General features: G+C 44.5%; 1 protein-coding gene across 1 annotated transcript in view; it reads right to left on the reverse strand.

The window, feature by feature from the left end:
- The window catches only part of pdia3 (protein disulfide isomerase family A, member 3), a 57,251-nt gene that overhangs the window by 22,380 nt on the left and 17,551 nt on the right, over positions 1 to 17,320 (reverse strand). Inside the window, exons 3-6 of the mRNA XM_038814986.1 lie at positions 17,202 to 17,319; positions 13,522 to 13,629; positions 6,138 to 6,267; positions 3,761 to 3,877 (exon numbers count right to left, since the gene is read on the reverse strand). Of these exons, the coding sequence (XP_038670914.1) occupies positions 3,761 to 3,877; positions 6,138 to 6,267; positions 13,522 to 13,629; positions 17,202 to 17,319 (473 nt within the window). The remainder of the gene's footprint in view (positions 1 to 3,760; positions 3,878 to 6,137; positions 6,268 to 13,521; positions 13,630 to 17,201; position 17,320) is intronic.

Below are 17,320 nucleotides of genomic sequence, written 5' to 3' on the forward strand. Positions count from 1 at the left end.
TTCATATCCTACCACTGCAGATGGTGAAATTTGAATTCAATAAAAATCTGGAATGAAAAGTTTAATGATGACCATGAAACTATTGCCAATTGTCGTAAAATTCCATCTGGTTCACAAGTGTCCTTTAGGGAAGGAAATCTGCTGTCCTTACCTGGCCTACATGTGACTCCAGATCCACAGCAATGTGGCTAACTTTTAACTACCCCCGCCCAGTGAAATTAGGGATGGGCAATAAATGCTGGCCCAGCTGGCGCCGCCCACATGCCATGAACGAATTAAGGAAATTACAGAATTTAACTGGACAGAAGGGATCAGCATATTTTAATTTCCAAGGCGGCATTAATAAAATGAGACTCGTTATCTTTACTACTGTGGGCCTTAATTTCAGAGAACGTTAATATGAATAATAAGGTATCTTGGATCATTTCCGACTGAAAGTGAAGTTGCTGGAATGCCTCAGGGATCACAAAAAAAAAGTGTTGGAACATTGCAAGCCCTCTATCCGCAAGTGATTTGGAGAAGGACATATCAAATTTGCTGACACCACAAAATTGGGCTGGAAAATTAGACTTCAGAACCTACAGAGTCCTCATTTACGGGTGTGTGACTGAAACTTGCACCTTTAAGTGAAACGACTTTCTAGTGAGCCACAGGTTCTCATAAAAATCAATGTCAAAGTTAGACCCCGAACACCAATGTACAAGTTGAAATACTGTGCATTCCTAGCTGAAATAACTTTCAAAACACAATACATGGGTGTGTCATGTGAGAGTACCTTTAAGAAATGGGTGTTTATAAATGGGTGTGTATATAAATATCTGTAGTGAGAGTACCTTTAAGAAATGGGTGTTTATTACTGCAGTGATGTCAGAGAGGGGGGTGGAGCTGGGCTGTCTGTCCACTTTTTACTTTTGTTTTTGAGCAGGCTGCGTTTTAGTTTTGTTTTCAGAGCTGGATAGCTGCAGTCACAGCCAGAAGGTGTATGAATCTTTTTCTGTCATCTAAAGACTGCAAATCGATCCTGGTGATTTAAAACTAATAACAGTAGTGACTTTAATCTGATGTGCTTTTGGTAAAAGGTGTTTTAAGTCTTATGGATGTTAAAAGGAAAGCTTAAAGGATTACTTAGTGTTGTATTCTTTGTGGGTTGTATTTGAATTGATGGTTGCTAAGATGTTCACTGTATGTTTTAAAAAGGTTAACTTGAGTTTGTAGAATAATTAGTTTTGCTTTAAAAAATACTTTTCCATTTCTGCTGTACCACACCTATAGAGTGGGCCGTGTGCTCCCCATACCACAATCTAGTAAAAGATGTGGGTCAGGTGAACTCCATGATACACTTTAGGGTTCTCCAATCCCTGGCCCATAACAGGTGGCACAGTAGCACAGTGGTTAGAACTGTTGCTTCACAGTGTCATGGGTTCAATTCTTGGCTTGGGTCACAGTGTGGAGCCTGCACTGGTTTCCTCCCACAAGTCCCAAAAGACGTGCTTGTTAGGTGAATTGGACATTCTGAATTCTCCCTTCGTGTACTCAAACAGGCGCCAGAGTGTGGCGACTAGGGGGATTTTCACAGGAACTTCATTGCAGTGTTAATGCAAGCCTACCTTGTGACACAAAGATTATTAAATACTAAAAACATGCTGTTAAGTACTTTGGAACCTTTCACAGCAGAAAATGCTGAAGCATAATAACCTTCAAAACAATTTTTAAAATAAAACACAATATAAATGCGATATCAATTAATTGTACACTCGCCCACACGTTTTAGACTGACCAGGCTTCACCAGTTTTAAACTGACCAGGCTCCACCTAGTGGCAGAGGTTAATTGGTGCAAGACCTCCTGCACTGATCAACTTCTGGCACTAGATGGCGCCCAGCACCTTGGTGTGAATTCAAGAGATGGAGCCAGGAGCAAAGCAGCTGAAAGCAGGCAGACCGTCCAGGCCAAAGATAGAAACCGAGAAGGGGAAGCAAGAAGGAGGGACCAAGAGCAAAGGCCGTAGCAGGGGCCATGATGGATGCAAGGCCAAGAGCAGGAGGCCTAACTGAAGTCCCTAGTGGTCACGACAGACACAGAGGACTTTTAAGTTAACAGAGGATGGTGTGGGAGATGGGCGAAAGAGAAACTTCAACACCAAGAAAAGGAGTGGAAGCACTGGGGAAAAGGCCATGTGAGCAGACAGGCCATATATGAGGAAGTCTCTGGCAAACAAAGTGAAAGTGAAACTCACAACACAAGGACAGCAACTTTAATTGAGTAAACGTTAAATAAGCAACTTACTGTTCACTTCTGATATAGAACCTTTAGTAGCAGAATTATAGTTAGAAAAATCCATTATACTGATAATTGAAGTTTGTTTTTTTATATTGAGGAGCATTTAACACAAAGGCAAGGTAATACTTCTACACAGGCATTAGTTAGAAATTTGGCATATACGTAAACCAAAAGGTGTTGTGATTTCCAGATTGTTGACTAACTGGTCCATTCCCATTGGTCGCGCGTGGGTTATAACAACTTAGTTAAGTCAATAGGAATCCGAGGGGAAACTCTCCACTGGTTGGGGGCATACACAACAATAAACAAAGTTGGTTGTGGTTGTTGAAGGCCAATCATCTCAGTCCCAGAACATGACTGCAGGAGTTCCTCAGAACAATGTTCACGGCCAACTGCTTTATCAACGATTTTCCCCTCAAACAGAAGGCTGGAAGTGAAGATGTTTGCTGATGATTACAGTGTTCAGAATCATTTGCAATTCCTCAGATACTGACAGTCCGAAACCTAGGCAACATTCCGATTCAGCCTATGTTGCATCTGTATCACTCAAGTGCCCATCAATGACCATTTCCAACAAGGGAGAATCTGTCCGATGATATTCAATGGTATTACCTTTGTTAAACCCCTAACCAACAACATCCCCAGGGCTTGATTTACTATCGACTAGAAAAAGTAATGGACCAGCCATATAGATACCGTGGCTACAAGAGTGGGCCAGAGGCTGGCTGACAAGTAACTCACCTTCCATCTCCCCAGAGCCTGTCCACCATCTACAAGGCCTAAGGAGCATGATGATATACTGTCCACTTGCCTGAATGAGTTCAGCTTAAACACCACTCAAGAAGCTCGATACCTGCCTCCCCCCAGGACAAAGCAGCCAGCAACATTGGCACCAAAATCCAATACACACTTTTACAGTCACCACTGGCACTCAAATGGCAGTGGTGTATATTATGAAACCCATGACCTCTACCAGCTGGAAGAACAAGGGCAGCAGATATGTGGTCTTTCGACCTGCAGGTTCCACTCCAAGTCACTGACCAAGCTGACTTGTAATTATACCACCATTACTTCATGGTCACCAGGTCAAGAACCTGGAACTCTCTCTCTCTGATAGCACTATAGGTTCACCTACACCACCTAGACAGCAGCGATTCAAGTCGGCAAGTCAAGGACACCTTCATGGACAATTGGGGGCAGACAATGTTGGCCTTGCCAGTGATGCCTATCCCACGAACAAATAGAAAATCCTTTACAAGACATGAATAATAACATTTATTTGATATTAATACATCAGCTTTGAAGTCTGCCAGCATGACCACAAATGTGATTTGAATAATTTGGTTGCCTTAAATTTAATATGCTTACTCTCTTCCCACCACGGAAACCAGCTTCAAGAAGCACGGTGAAGCATCAAGATCCATAATCAAAACACTCAAAAGTCATGTCGTTTTAAAATTTGTCACAGAATCAGCACTTACATGTTGTCGAGAACAAATTTCTTTACTTTCGCATTTGTGAATTTCTCTTCTGTGTACTGTACACTGCTGCTCTCAAACTTGTTTGCCAGTCTTGGAGGTCGGAACAAGATAATTCCCCTATTTAAAAATAAAAGCCAGCATCAGGAAAATGGTTAGTAAAAGGTTCAATTTTAGTCTTCACTGCTTCTACTGTGTTATATGTTTCCCCCCTTCCCCAGAATCAACATTATCTGGAATTAATGCAAATCCAAAAGAGATGCTTCAGAATCACCATTTACTGCTCTAATGTTACAGTCTGCATTTATCAGACACTAGCTGCTGGTGTTCCACACAAAGCACATTTCACTGGCCAGATTGCATATGTGCATGATGGGGTCTCGCTCTCTCTCAGCAGGTGCTAGGATAGGTAAGGTGCAGGAGAATTCGGAATCGGTCATTTCCATTTTTTAAAGTATATGGTCATCAAGCAGCAGATAGGTTTTAATTCTGGGGAATTTATATCCTAAATGTTGACTCTGTTAAAGATAAAAAGCTTTAACAAAACATCTTTCTTTCTTCCCCCCCCTCCCCCGTGCTATTTCTATTATTCATGATCAGAGCTGGCACATCCCCAGAAAAGCATTCCGATACAGTTGCTTTCCCAAACAATGCTGCCAACTGCTTCTCTCATTCTTTCCGTTTCCCTTTTCATAGATCTATGTGCATGATGAAATGGTGGAAAAATAGGACTTCATTGCCCATATGGCCAGCAGCATGCTTTTCATGACAGGTTGCATCTTCCTTGAGGTAGCTATCCAGAATTACAATGAAGTCGGAAAAATCGGTTTCTGTCACCAATAGGGTAAAATTTCAAATAGTCACTTCCTTCAATAACGTAGGAACATGAGGTGATTGGAGCAGGGGCAGACTAGTGTCCCCGAGCTTCCTGCACTCCTCCAAAAAGATAATGGTTCAAGGTTTACAATCCCACTTTCTCACCCACAGTAATTCCATTTCCCTCAATTCCCTTACTCTGTCTTGAGCATACTCGGTGACTTGAGTTTCCACAGCCTCTGGGATAGAGAATTCCAAAGATTCACAAAGCTGCGAATGAAGGAATCTCTCATCACTCATAGAATTCACAGTGCAGAAGGAGGCCATTCAGCCCATCGAGTCTGCACCGGCTATTGGAAAGAGCACCCTACCCAAGGTCAACACCTCCACCCTATCCCCATAACCCAGTAACCCCACCCAACACTAAGGGCAATTTTGGACACCAAGGGTAATTTATCACAGCCAATCCACCTAACCTGCACGTCTTTGGACTGTGGGAGGAAACCGGAGCACCCGGAGGAAACCCACGCAGACACGGGGAAGATGTGCAGACTCCGCACAGACAGTGACCCAAGCCCGGGAATCGAACCTGGGACCCTGGAGCTGTGAAGCAATTGTGCCAACCACAATGCTACCGTGCTGCCCACTCCTAAGTGGCTCACCCCTTACCCCCAACACCACGACCCCCAGTTCTAGCTGCTGCAGACAGAAGGAACAGTCTCTCAGCATGCACTCTGTCAAGTCCTCACGATCCAAGTATTAAGAAAGAATGAACAACAGCTTTTAATGCAATTTTGTCCCAAGTTCAATATCCGTAGAACTGTCCAAATTCTGGCACGTTTTTAAAGGCTTTCCTGAAGATGTCCAGGAAATGGAAAAACTGGATGAATGCTGACTTGGATCAAAGTTACACATGTTTAATCAATATTTCTAGTCTGGGTGCAGCTTGCATTTATACATGGAACAGGAAACAATCAAAACATGGAAATTGATTAAAAACTAAGACTGGAGAAATAAGTATAGTTTAAATAGCAATTTGAAAATGACTTGCAAACTTTTCTTTACATAATAAAGCCTCAAAATCAAGCACTGTATCATTAGATGTTGAAATACTAAAGTGTTAGTATTGGAATTCCCCTGTCTACAAAAATATATCCCAACTGAGTTAATGTGTCTGCTCCAACTGCAAGTGTCTACATGCCAATATAGCATAGCATAGCAATATAACAGCATAGCCTTAAACAATTCTTAGCTTATCCATGAAAAGCCTGAAATTTAGACGGCCACAGTTGAAAAAAGAATCTACGGAATCAATTTTTAAAAAGCGGAGGACAATGCACTGTTTTGGAGGTGAAAATGAAAAAAGGGTCATCACTGAGGACAATCTCTTGCTGCAAAAGGATTTATATCAAACAGAAAGGGTGGAAAGAGACGGCCGATTTATTGAAGTCCCCTAAGTCAGGAGCCAAACCTCTGCATAATATAAAAGCCCTCATGTATTACTGCTTTGTAGCCAAAAGACAGGGTTAAGACTGGATGGTTCCAAACACATTTCAGTACATACTTGCTCTTGATGTCATATTTCTCAAGGAGTTCTTCTGTATTGGTGTGTGCAAAACGATAGTTCTCTCTCATTGCACTGGCTGCTTTAAGGAAATCAGCCTGGGGTGTGCTGGCAGAGTCTGCAAAGAAACCTGCACAACAAACATATACAAATCAATTACTTATTAAACATCTTGGCAAATTAACATCAGATGTAGACTCACCCATAACACAAAGCTGAGAACTCTTCTTTTCCATGGCATTCACCCCCCCTCCACCCCCAAATAATTCAACTTCAATTCCTGATCATGAAAAAGCATCTTTAGTTATGGAGGTAACATTTTCAATAAACCTATGCTTTAAAACCCAAGGTCAGAAATATTATAAAGCTGATTTGCAATTTACCCAGCATGTGGAAAATTGCCCAGGTGTGTCCTATCCACAAAAAGCAGGACAATCCAACCCTGACAACTACATTGGTCCACTATCAATCATCCACAACATGATCAAAGGTGTCATCAACAATTCAATTGAGTGCCACTTACTATGTAATAAGCTGCTCAGTGACACTCAGTTTTGGTTCTGTCGGGGCCACTCAGCTCAAACTCTCATTATAGCATTGGTCCAATCATGGACAAGAGTTGAATTAGAGAGCGACGGTGAGACATCAAGGCAGTAGTTGAACAAGCATGGCATTAAGGAGCCCTAGCAAAACTGGAGTGGGGGAGAAAAACTCTCCGCTGATTGGAATCACACCTAATGTCGTTGAAATTCAGTCTCAGTTCCAGGACATTGCCGCAGGAATTCCTCAGGGTAGTGTCCTAAGCTCAAACATCTTCAGCTGCTTCATCAATGACCTTCCTTCCATTACAAGGTCAGAGTGGGGAATGTGTGCTGATGACTGCGCAATGTTCAGCACCATTTGTAACTTTGACAATCAAGCAATTCAAATGTCCATATGCAGTAAGACATGGTTAACATTGAGGCCTGGTCTGATAAGTGGCAAGTAACATTTGCGTCACCCAAGTGCCACATAATGACCTCCAACAAGAGAGAATCAATTAGGCAAGTTACAAGGACACAACAGAGTTCAACAACTTCAGGTGGTGACTTTTCTTGTGCCTCTTGGCCCTCCTTTTTAAAAAGAAGTACGCAGAAATTATTGCAATGCTAAACCACCCCTTGCTCCATCACCGGACCATCGGTCACATGTTAAGTTTTGCTTTCAGGGGCAATACGGTGGCCTAGTGGTCTTCAGTTTTTTAATCTGTAAAATATTTCTGCAATTTCCCTTTAATCTGAAAGCAATTTAGAACAGGTTGTAATCAAGTTAGTCGTTACTTACCAACCAGTGACATTTGTCACTGTTTTTCCCACTTTATGGTGAGCTGCTCCCCACAGCTTCCTTCCCATGCTGTTCTAATTGGCCGGGTCTGCCTCTCTGCACACTGTTTTTCTCTCTGAAGCTGCTCTCCCTTCACCCACTGTTTTAATTGACCGGTTCTCTCCTCCCCCCCCCCCCCCCTCCCCCCCCAAAAAAATCACTGGGTATGCCAGCATTTATTACCACCCCTCACTGCCATGCGAATGTGGTGAGCCACTATCTTGAACTGCTGGGGTCAGTGCTGTTGGGAAGGGAGTTTCATGATTTTGATCCAGTGATTGTATAGTTTCAAGTCAGGGTGGTGAGTGACTGGGAGGTGGTGTTCCCTTAGGATGTGGATGTAGATATGGGCATTCAGCGATGGTAGTGAATGGTACTGCCATTGAATGTCGAGGAGAGTTGGCTTGATTCTCTGTTCCACAACAAAAACAGAGTGCTGGGAAAACTCAGCAGGCCTGGCAGCATCTGGGGAGATTCCCCTCCCAGTCACTCACCACCCTGTGGGGAGCAGCTCACCATAAAGTGAGAAAAACAGTGACAAATGTCACTGGTTGGTAAGTAACGACTAACTTGATTACAACCTGTTCTAAATTGCTTTCAGATTAAAGGGAAATTGCAGAAATATTTTACAGATTAAAAAACTGAAGACCAGTTGAAAATTTAAAAACTAAATTAAACAAAATAGAGTTGCAGCGCCAGGTAATGTGTTGCACCTGCATGATGTGGGAGCTGGTGGACCCCATTGTTGTTCGTAGTGACCACGCCTGTAGCAAGTGTTAGTTGCTTCGGGAACTCCGACTCAGAGTTGATAAGCTGGAGTCTGAGTTTCGGAAACTGTGACACATCAGGGAGGGGGAAGAGTTACCTGGGGAGGCGGTGGTGTAATGGTATTGTCACTGGACAAGTAATCCAGAGACCAGGTTTGAATCCCGTCAAAAAATCTGGAATTAAGAGAGTCTAATGATGACCACAAAAGCATTGCCGATTTTCGTAAAAATCCTTCTGGTTTACTAATGTCCTTTAGGGAAGGAAATCTGCCATCCTTATCTGGTCTGACCTACATGTGACTCCTGGCCCACACAGCGATGGGCCGAATGGCCTCCTTCTGCACTGTAAATCTATGTTGCAGGAGCCTCAGGTTTGACATTCTTGCCCCGTGTGGACAAGAGCTGGGACTGCAGGGAGGGTGAGCAAACTGTGGGACAGGAAGCCATTCAAGTTGGGGGAGAAAAGTGAAATATAGTTGTATTCGGGGATAATATAGCCAGGGGCAGACACTGCTCCAGGATAGAGAGTCCGAAGGCTGTATTGCCTATCTGGTGCCAGGATTCAGGATCTCTCACCTGGGCTCCAGAGGAACTTGGGACTGGGTGGGGAAAGATCCAGTTGTCATGGTCCATGTAGGTACCAGCGATATAGGTAGAACAAAGATAGAGGTTCTGCTGAGGGATTATGAGCAGCTCGGAGCAAAATTAAAAAGATGAACCAAGGTAACAATCTCCAGATTACTACCTGAGCCACGAGCTAATTGGCATAGGGTCAATAAGATTAACGTTAAAGGAGAAGGTAGGAGTGCAGGTTAGTAATGAGGCTGATTGTTACTAGTAAATAAAAGGAAGTGACAGAATGTGTGAATGTCATATTGCATCAAGGAATCGTACAAGAGTAGGGAAATTTGATTATAGAACTAACTTAAAGGCTTTGTATCGGAATGCACAAAGCATTCGGAATAAAATTACACAACGCATTTGGAATAACATTAATGAGTCAACAGCGCAAATATCGACAATGGGGCAGAGGTCCCAGGTTCGATCCCGGCTCTGGGTCGCTGTCCATGTGGAGTTTCACATTCCCTCCGTGCCTGCGTGGGGTTCGCCCCCACAACCCAAAAAGATGTGAAGGTTAGGTGGATTGGCTCTGCCAAGTTGTCCCTTAATTGGAAAAAATGAATTGGGTACTCTAAATTTATTCTAAAAAAAGAAAAATTTAAAAAATATAGACAATGGGGTAGGATTTGGTGGCGATCACAGAGACATGGTTTAGGGGTAACGTCCAAGGGTACTTAGTATTTCGAAGGATAGGCAGGAAGGAAAAGGAGGTGTAGCTTTTTTAGTAAAGGCAGAGATCAGTGCTCTAGCGAGTAATTATATTGGCACCGGAGATCAAGATGTAGATTCAACTCACTTTAGATGCCATGGGTGCCGGTTGCTCGGGAGTGGGGGGGGCTCCGTAGGTACAAGATTTCTGGTTTGGTGGAGAGGGTGAAAGCGGATCTGGCAAGGTGGGTTGGTCGCCCTTTGTCACTGGTGGGTCGGGTACAGGCGGTTATAATGAACATGTTGCCACGATTTCTGTTTATTTTCCAATGCCTGCCGATTTTCCTGCCAACGGCACTTTTCAGAGAGATTGAAGGAATGATTACCTCATTCATATGGGGAGGGAAGGTGGCCAGAGTTAGAAAGGTGCTACTACAGAGCAGAAGGCAGGCAGGAGGTTTGGGTCTTCCGAACCTGATGTATTATTACTGGGCTGCGAATGTGGAGATGGTGTGGATCTGGGTCAGAGGGGTTGATTCCCAGTGGGTCAGAATGGAGGAAAGTTTGTGTAGGGGGTCAGGATTGAAGGCGCTAGCAACAGCGCCGCTCCCGATGGCCCCGGGGAAATACTCGGAGTCCAGTAATAATAGCTTCATTGAGAATTTGGCGGCAGGGTCAAGGGAAATGCCGATTCAGGGGAACCACAGATTTGAGCCAGGGAAGTGGGACGGAAGAGAAGGGGATTAAGACACTGAAAGACTCGTTTCTTGGGGGTCGGTTCGCTGGATTGAAAGAGCTGGGAGTGAAGTATGGGCTAGAGCAGGGGGAAATGCTTAGATACATGCAGGTTCGAGATTTTGCCAGGAAGGAGATACAAAGCTTCCCGCTGGAGCCGGCCTCCACAATGCTGGTGACAGGGCAACTGGAGAAGGGGGTAGTGTCGGCAGTTTATCGGGCTATTTTGGAAGAGAAGTAGATCAAAGCAAAGTGGGAGGAAGAGTTGGGAGAGGGTATAGAGGAGGGGTTCTGCTGTGAGGTGCTCCGGAGAGTGAACGCCTCCGCCTCGTGCGCGAGGTTGGGGCTGATACAGCTGAAGGTGGTATATAGAGCACACGTCACAAGGACAAGCCGGCTCTTTGATGGGATAGAAGGTATGTGTGAACGTTGTGAGGGGGGGGCCCCCGCAAATCACATTCATATGTTTTGGTCCTGTCCAAAACTGGAAGGAGGCTTTTAGGGTAATCTCTGAAGTGGTGCATGTGAAATTGGACCTGGGCCCTTGGAAGGGCATATCCAGGGCGTCGTACCGGCCGGGTTGGAAACTGTTGTGGAGCCAGACGTTGTAGCCTACGCCTCGTTGATCGCTCGAAGGTGGATCCTGTTGGGATGGAGAGCAACCTCTCCACCCTGTGGCGTGGCACGGGGGACCTGTTGGAATTCTTGACTCTTGAGAAGGTTAAGTTTGAACTGAGGGGAAGGATGGAGGGGTTCTACAATTAATGGGCGTTATTCATTACGCACTTTCAAGAATTGGATAACATCGAACATTAGTTGGGGAGGGACTGTGTGTGTTAATGGTGACTATGGGCGATTCCCGATTCCCTTTTGTTATTTGTTCATGTTAACATGCGTGCAGTTGTTTGGGGGTTGGTGGGAGAATGGGATTGTTGTTGTTGATATAAGGATTGACATTATATTAGTTACTGCTTATTGTTTATTGTTGGTGGATGCAAATTTGGGAGAAAATGCAAAATAGGAGAATAAAAAAAATGTAGATTTGGTCTGGGTAGAAATAAGAAATAGCAAGGGAAAGAAGAACCTAGTGGGAGCAAGCCATAAAACTGTAGCTCTGCAGGCTACAGTAGGAGGTTCACGGGATTGATTTCAGAGATGAAGAAAGATTGAGCTGTTTAGACCTATATGTTCCACAGCTTAAAAGAGAGAACTAAATGAGGTGTATATAAGATTATAGTCAGTGATAGCCGGCGTGGCTTTGTTAAAGGAAGGTCATGCCATACAAATTTAATTGAATTATTTGAGGAAGGATTGATGAGGGTAGTGCAGTGGATGTTGTCTACATAGACTTTAGAAAGGCATTTGACAAGATCCCACATGGCAGACTGATCAAGAAAGTAAAAGCCCGTGGGATATAGGGTAATGTGGCGAATTGCGAAAGTGAGTTACTGAGGACACATCTGTATGGGTTACTTAATGCTAGTTTTAATTCCAAATATAACAAATTGGACACCATTTCAAAAACGTGAACCATCACTTTTTTTTCTGCCACCTATTTCCTTCACTATCTTCCATTTACAGGTAGTGATAACAAAATTAAAACAGTGAAAACAGATACATCCCATCCCCTTCCCAGAGGAAATCTTTCTCAAAGTATATGGGTAACCAGAAAGGTGAATTTTGGACTAGTTTATATACATTGCATCATGTATAAGAATTAGTTGTAATGAATAGTTATGCAATGTTTTAATTGCTGAGATCTTAACGGGTGGAGTTACCAAGTGTTGGTATATGACTAAAGTGGAAATTAATGAAAGAAATGTAAATTGGGAGCAATTTCTGGCACGCCCAATAGTTGTTTCAAACTACAAAGTGGCAACCCTTAATCTGAGACTGTTAAGACACCAGCATGTTTTGGCAAAGATAGACTGCATTTAGGCATTAGGTTGGAGAAGTGTATGGTTCCTTTAAGATCCGCAAGAGGTGGTAGTCACCCCTTATGAACAAGATTACATCAGGGAATGAATCTACCAAGACCGTGGAAACTCACGGAGGAACATTTTGAATACCAAACTCACTGGAACGAGGCTGGAGGCTCAGAACCAGGCAATCCAGAGGTTGGAGACGACTGTGGGCGAGCGCAAGGAGCAGCTCACTGCGATGGCGGCCGAGATGGGGGTGATGTGGGATACTCAAGAGGTGGCTACAGGAGAAGGTGGAGGATTTGGAGAACTGGTCCCGGAGCCAGAACCCGAGGTTCGTGGGGCTGCCAGAGGGCAGCAAGGGAGCAGACGCTGGCTCGTACTTGACTCAGATGTTTGAGAAGTTGCTGGGAGAGGGGGCCTTTGAACGACCCTTGGAGGTGGACCAGGCATACAGAGCGCCGATGAGGAAGCCGCAGGAGAACGAGCCGCCAAGGGCGATGGTGTTTCAGCTGCACCAACATTTGGATAAGGAACGGATCCAGGAGGTGGGCCAGGCAGACAAGGCAATGTACCTGTGAGGGCTGCCCGTCGGGAATGTGTTCCAGTATTTGCAGGCGAGGGATTTTGTTCGGAGGCAGGACCGTCCTTTCCTCATCTGCCGCCCCAGGGGCTACAGGATAAGGTGGTGTCAAAAACAGGGGTTGGGGGAGGGGAAGATTTTGGAAATTTACGAGAAACTGATGGACTGGAAGGGAGCCCTGATAGGGGTAGTGAAGCGCAAGTGGGAGGAAGAGTTGGGTAGGGAGTTCGAGGCTAGGCTGTGCGAGGATGCTGAGGAGTGTGAAGCTAGCCTTAGCCTTATCCAGTCCAAGGTGGTCCACAGGGCACATGACTGTGGCCAGGATGAGCAGGTTTTCTGAAGGGGTGGAGGAAAGATGTCAGCAGTGTGCAAGTGGCCCTGCGAATTGTGTTATGTTTTGGGTGTGTCCAAAGCTTGGGGATTCTGGCAGGGGTCTGCTGACATTATGTCGGAGGTCCTGAAGGTGGTCCCGAGGTGGCGATTTTTGGTGTGTTAGAAGACCCAGGAGTCCAGGGGGCAAGAGAGGCCGATGTCTTGACCCTTGACTCCCTGGTAGCCCGGAGATGTATCTTATTAGAATGTGGGGGGGGGGGGGGGGGGGGGGGGGGGGGTGAGTTGGTTATTTGCAATGTTGGTTTGATTTGATCTGGGATTAAGTTTGTTGTGTTAAGATATAAATGCCTCAATAAAATAAATTTTTTAAAAAAAATACTTGCATTCCATTAGTTTTACTGACAGCTACTCACCAACAACTGAAGCATCGGCGTCATTAATGAAGTTCTCCAAATCGTCAGCAGTTTTAATTTCTACGGAGCTTGGTCCTGCCTGTTTCTTCAGCTGGCTGACAATTCCATCTGTGAAAATATAGCAGATGCATGAGATACTGCAGAACTAAAGACATCCCTATAATCAAGTTAGTGTTCTCAACTAGCCCCGAGTGACACCAAGCCAAAACTATACAACAATTATGCAGCAGCATCGGATGAGTCACAGGACATGATACGCAAAACTTGAAACTATTTGTTGTTCAGATAATTGGCAAGTAAGAGGCCAAAGTCAAAGGAAAGCAGAGTTCTGAGGTGGTGGCAGGTGATGCAAGGTTGATGGCAGTAGAGATGGGGTTAGGAAAAGCCATATAAAAATTTGAAATACACGGTTGAGAATTTTGAAGTGGCGGCATTGGGAGATCTGAAGCCAACGTACAGGTTAGCAAGGAGTGTGAGAAATGAGGATTATGAGCAAGCTGAAGTACTGGAATGGACATCTGGAGGTGACAAGGCACAAGGGGTTTAAGCAGCAGAAACTTTAGTTCTTGGGATGAGTGTGTCACTGCAGCCGACGTGAATTGTCCATTCTTAATTGTCCTTGAAACGTTGATGGGTGAGCAAGCCACCTTCATGACAGTACATGTGGCATAGATGCTTTTTTTCTATAATGGCTTAAAACAACCGAGTGGCTTGCTGTACCACTTCTTGGGCAATTAAGAACTAACCACATTGCTGTGGGTCTGAAGTCACGTGTAGGCCATATCAGGTAAGGACGACAGATCTCCTTCCCTAAAGGACAGCGAACCAGATGGATTTTTACCACATTCCACGTTTCATGATTATTGAGATTATTTTGTTCCAGATTTTAATTAATTGATTTAAGTTCCCCAAATTGCCATGGTGGGTTTGAACTCATGTCTCCAGAACACGAGTCCAGGCCTCATTACTACTGTGCTACCATCACCTGGGCGTGGAGCTGACAGGCATAATTACTAAGTCTTTTGACAATGATAAGCTGGTAAAGTTTAGGTTGGGGTCAAAAAGAGACCAAGGTTTCAAACAGCTTGGCTATACTCAAGACGATGGCTCGGGCAGCACATGGAATCAATGGAAACGATATGGAGTTTGTGGTAGGGCAGAGGATAATGGCTTCTGTTATCCAAAAATGCTTAACTCTGGTTCATCCAAGATTTGATGTCAGATAAGCAGTGTGACAAGAAGGCAGTTGAGGAATTGAAATAGGTGATGGAAGCATAGAACTGGATGATGTCAAAAATACAAATGCAAATCGCTCCATGTTTGATGATAACACTCAGGAGCAGCATGTCGATGAGGGCTGGGAAGGAGCTACGAATAGATGGGCTTTTGAAGGTCAGCACAGGTAACTATACTGGGACAGGAAGATATGCTCAAGGGGTTATTTGACAGACAAGAGCAGAGATAGGATATTTTTACTAAGCTGAATAACTGAAGGGAGGCTTTAGAGGATAGTGTGGCATTAAAGGCTGCAGCAGATTGAGAAAAGAGTTTTTGTGAGGTTAAGACAACAGGATCTGAAACCCATGGATAAAACAGAATTACAGGCCAGTTAGTCTTACTTCGGTAGTAGGCAAAGTAATGGAAAGGGTACTGACGGATAGGATTTCTGAGCATCTGGAAAGACACTGCTTGATTAGGGATAGTCAGCACGGATTTTTGAGGGGTAGGTCTAGCCTTACAAGTCTTATTGACTTCTTTGAGGAGGTGACCAAGCATGTGGATGAAGGTAAAGCAGTGGATGTAGTGTACATGGATTTTAGTAAGACATTTAATAAGGTTCCCCATGGTAGGCTTATGCAGAAAGTAAGGAGGCATGGGATAATGGGAAATTTTGGATAACGAACTGGCTAACCAATAGAAGTCAGAGAGTGGTGGTGGATTGCAAATATTCAGCCTGGAGCCCAGTTACCAGTGGTGTACCGCAGGGATCAGTTCTGGGTCCTCTGCTGTTTGTGATTTTCATTAATGACTTGGATGAGGGAGTTGAAGGGTGGGTCAGTAAATTTGCAGATGATACAAAGATTGGTGGAGTTGTGGATAGTGAGGAGGGCTGTTGTCAGCTGCAAAGAGACATAGATAGGATGCAGAGCGGGGCTGAGAAGTGGCAGATGGAGTTTAACCCTGACAAGTGTGAGGTTGTCCATTTTGGAAGGACAAATATGAATGCGGAATACAGGGTTAACGGTAGGGTTCTTGGCAATGTAGAGGAGCATAGAGATCTTGCGGTCTATGTTCATAGATCTTTGAAAGTTGCCACTCAAGTGGATAGAGCTGTGAAGAAGACCTATGGAATGCTAGTGTTCATTAACAGAGGGATTGAGTTTAAGAGCCGTGAGGTGATGATGCAGCTGTACAAAACCTTGGTAAGGCCACATTTGGAGTACTGTGTGCAGTTATGGTCACCTCATTTTAGGAAGGATGTGGAAGCTTTGGAAAAGGTGCAAAGGAGATTTACCAGGATGTTGCCTGGAATGGAGAGTAGGTCTTACGAGGTAAAGTTGAGGGTGCTATGCCCTTTTCTCATAGAACGGAGAAGGATGTGGGGCGACTTGATAGACGTTTATAAGATGATCAGGGGAATAGATAGAGTAGACAGTCAGAGACTTTTTCCCCGGGTGGAACAAACCATTACAAGGGGACATCAATTTAAGGTGAATGGTGGAAGATATAGGGGGGGATGTCAGAGGTAGGTTCTTTACCCAGAGAGTAGTGGGGCATGGAATGCACTGCCTGTGGAAGTAGTTGCGTCGGAAACATTAGGGACCTTCAGGCGGCTATTGGATAGGTACATGGATTATGGTAGAATAATGGAGTGTCGATTAATTTGTTCTTAAGGGCAGCGCGGTAGCATTGTGGATAGCACAATTGCTTCACAGCTCCAGGGTCCCAGGTTCGATTCCAGCTTGGGTCACTGTCTGTGCGGGGTCTGTACATCCTCCCAGTGTGTGCGTGGGTTTCCTCCGGGTACTCCGGTTTCCTCCCACGGTCCAAAGATGTGCAGGCTGGGTGGATTGGCTATGATAAATTGCCCTTGGATTATCATAGAATTTTGGACACTATGATTAAATTAGGACAAAAGTTCGGCACAACACCGTGGGTCGAAGGGCCTGTTCTGTGCTGTATTTCTCTATGTTCTATGTTCACACAGGGAGATGAAGAAATTAGTGAAAGAGGTGACATCAAAACTAAAGCTCAAACAATAGATAAGCTTGATCCTCGGGTTAGCACTGCTGCCTCGCGGCGCCGAGGACCCAGGTTCGATCCCCGCTGGTCTCTGTCCGTGTGGAGTTTGCACATTCTCCCCGTGTCTGCTTGGGTCTCACCCCTACAACCCAAAGATGTGCAGGGTAGGTGGATTGGCCAAGCTAAATTGCCCCTTATTTGGAAAAAAAAAGAACTGGGTACTTTAAAGTTATTTTAAAAAAGCTTGATCCAATCCTTAAAGAACTTGATAAGTAAACCTGATTTGTAATCAAGAACTCTCTGACGCTGACAATTTAAATCCATCAAGGTATAAATAGTGACCTGAACTACCTCCTAGGTGGTGGCATTAGCTGCCCACAAGTATTGTAAACTTATAGCCACTAATGGGGAATAATTCTCACCATATTACTTCATACCTGCGGATCTAGGACCGTCATAGGAACCAGACTCCTCACCATCACGGAATATCTTCAACGTTGGGTAACCACTGACTCCATACTTGGTACATGTGTTTGTATTTGCAGTGCAGTCAACC

Source organism: Scyliorhinus canicula, chromosome 12 (assembly GCF_902713615.1).
Source record: "Scyliorhinus canicula chromosome 12, sScyCan1.1, whole genome shotgun sequence".
In the NCBI taxonomy this organism is placed as follows: domain Eukaryota; kingdom Metazoa; phylum Chordata; class Chondrichthyes; order Carcharhiniformes; family Scyliorhinidae; genus Scyliorhinus; species Scyliorhinus canicula.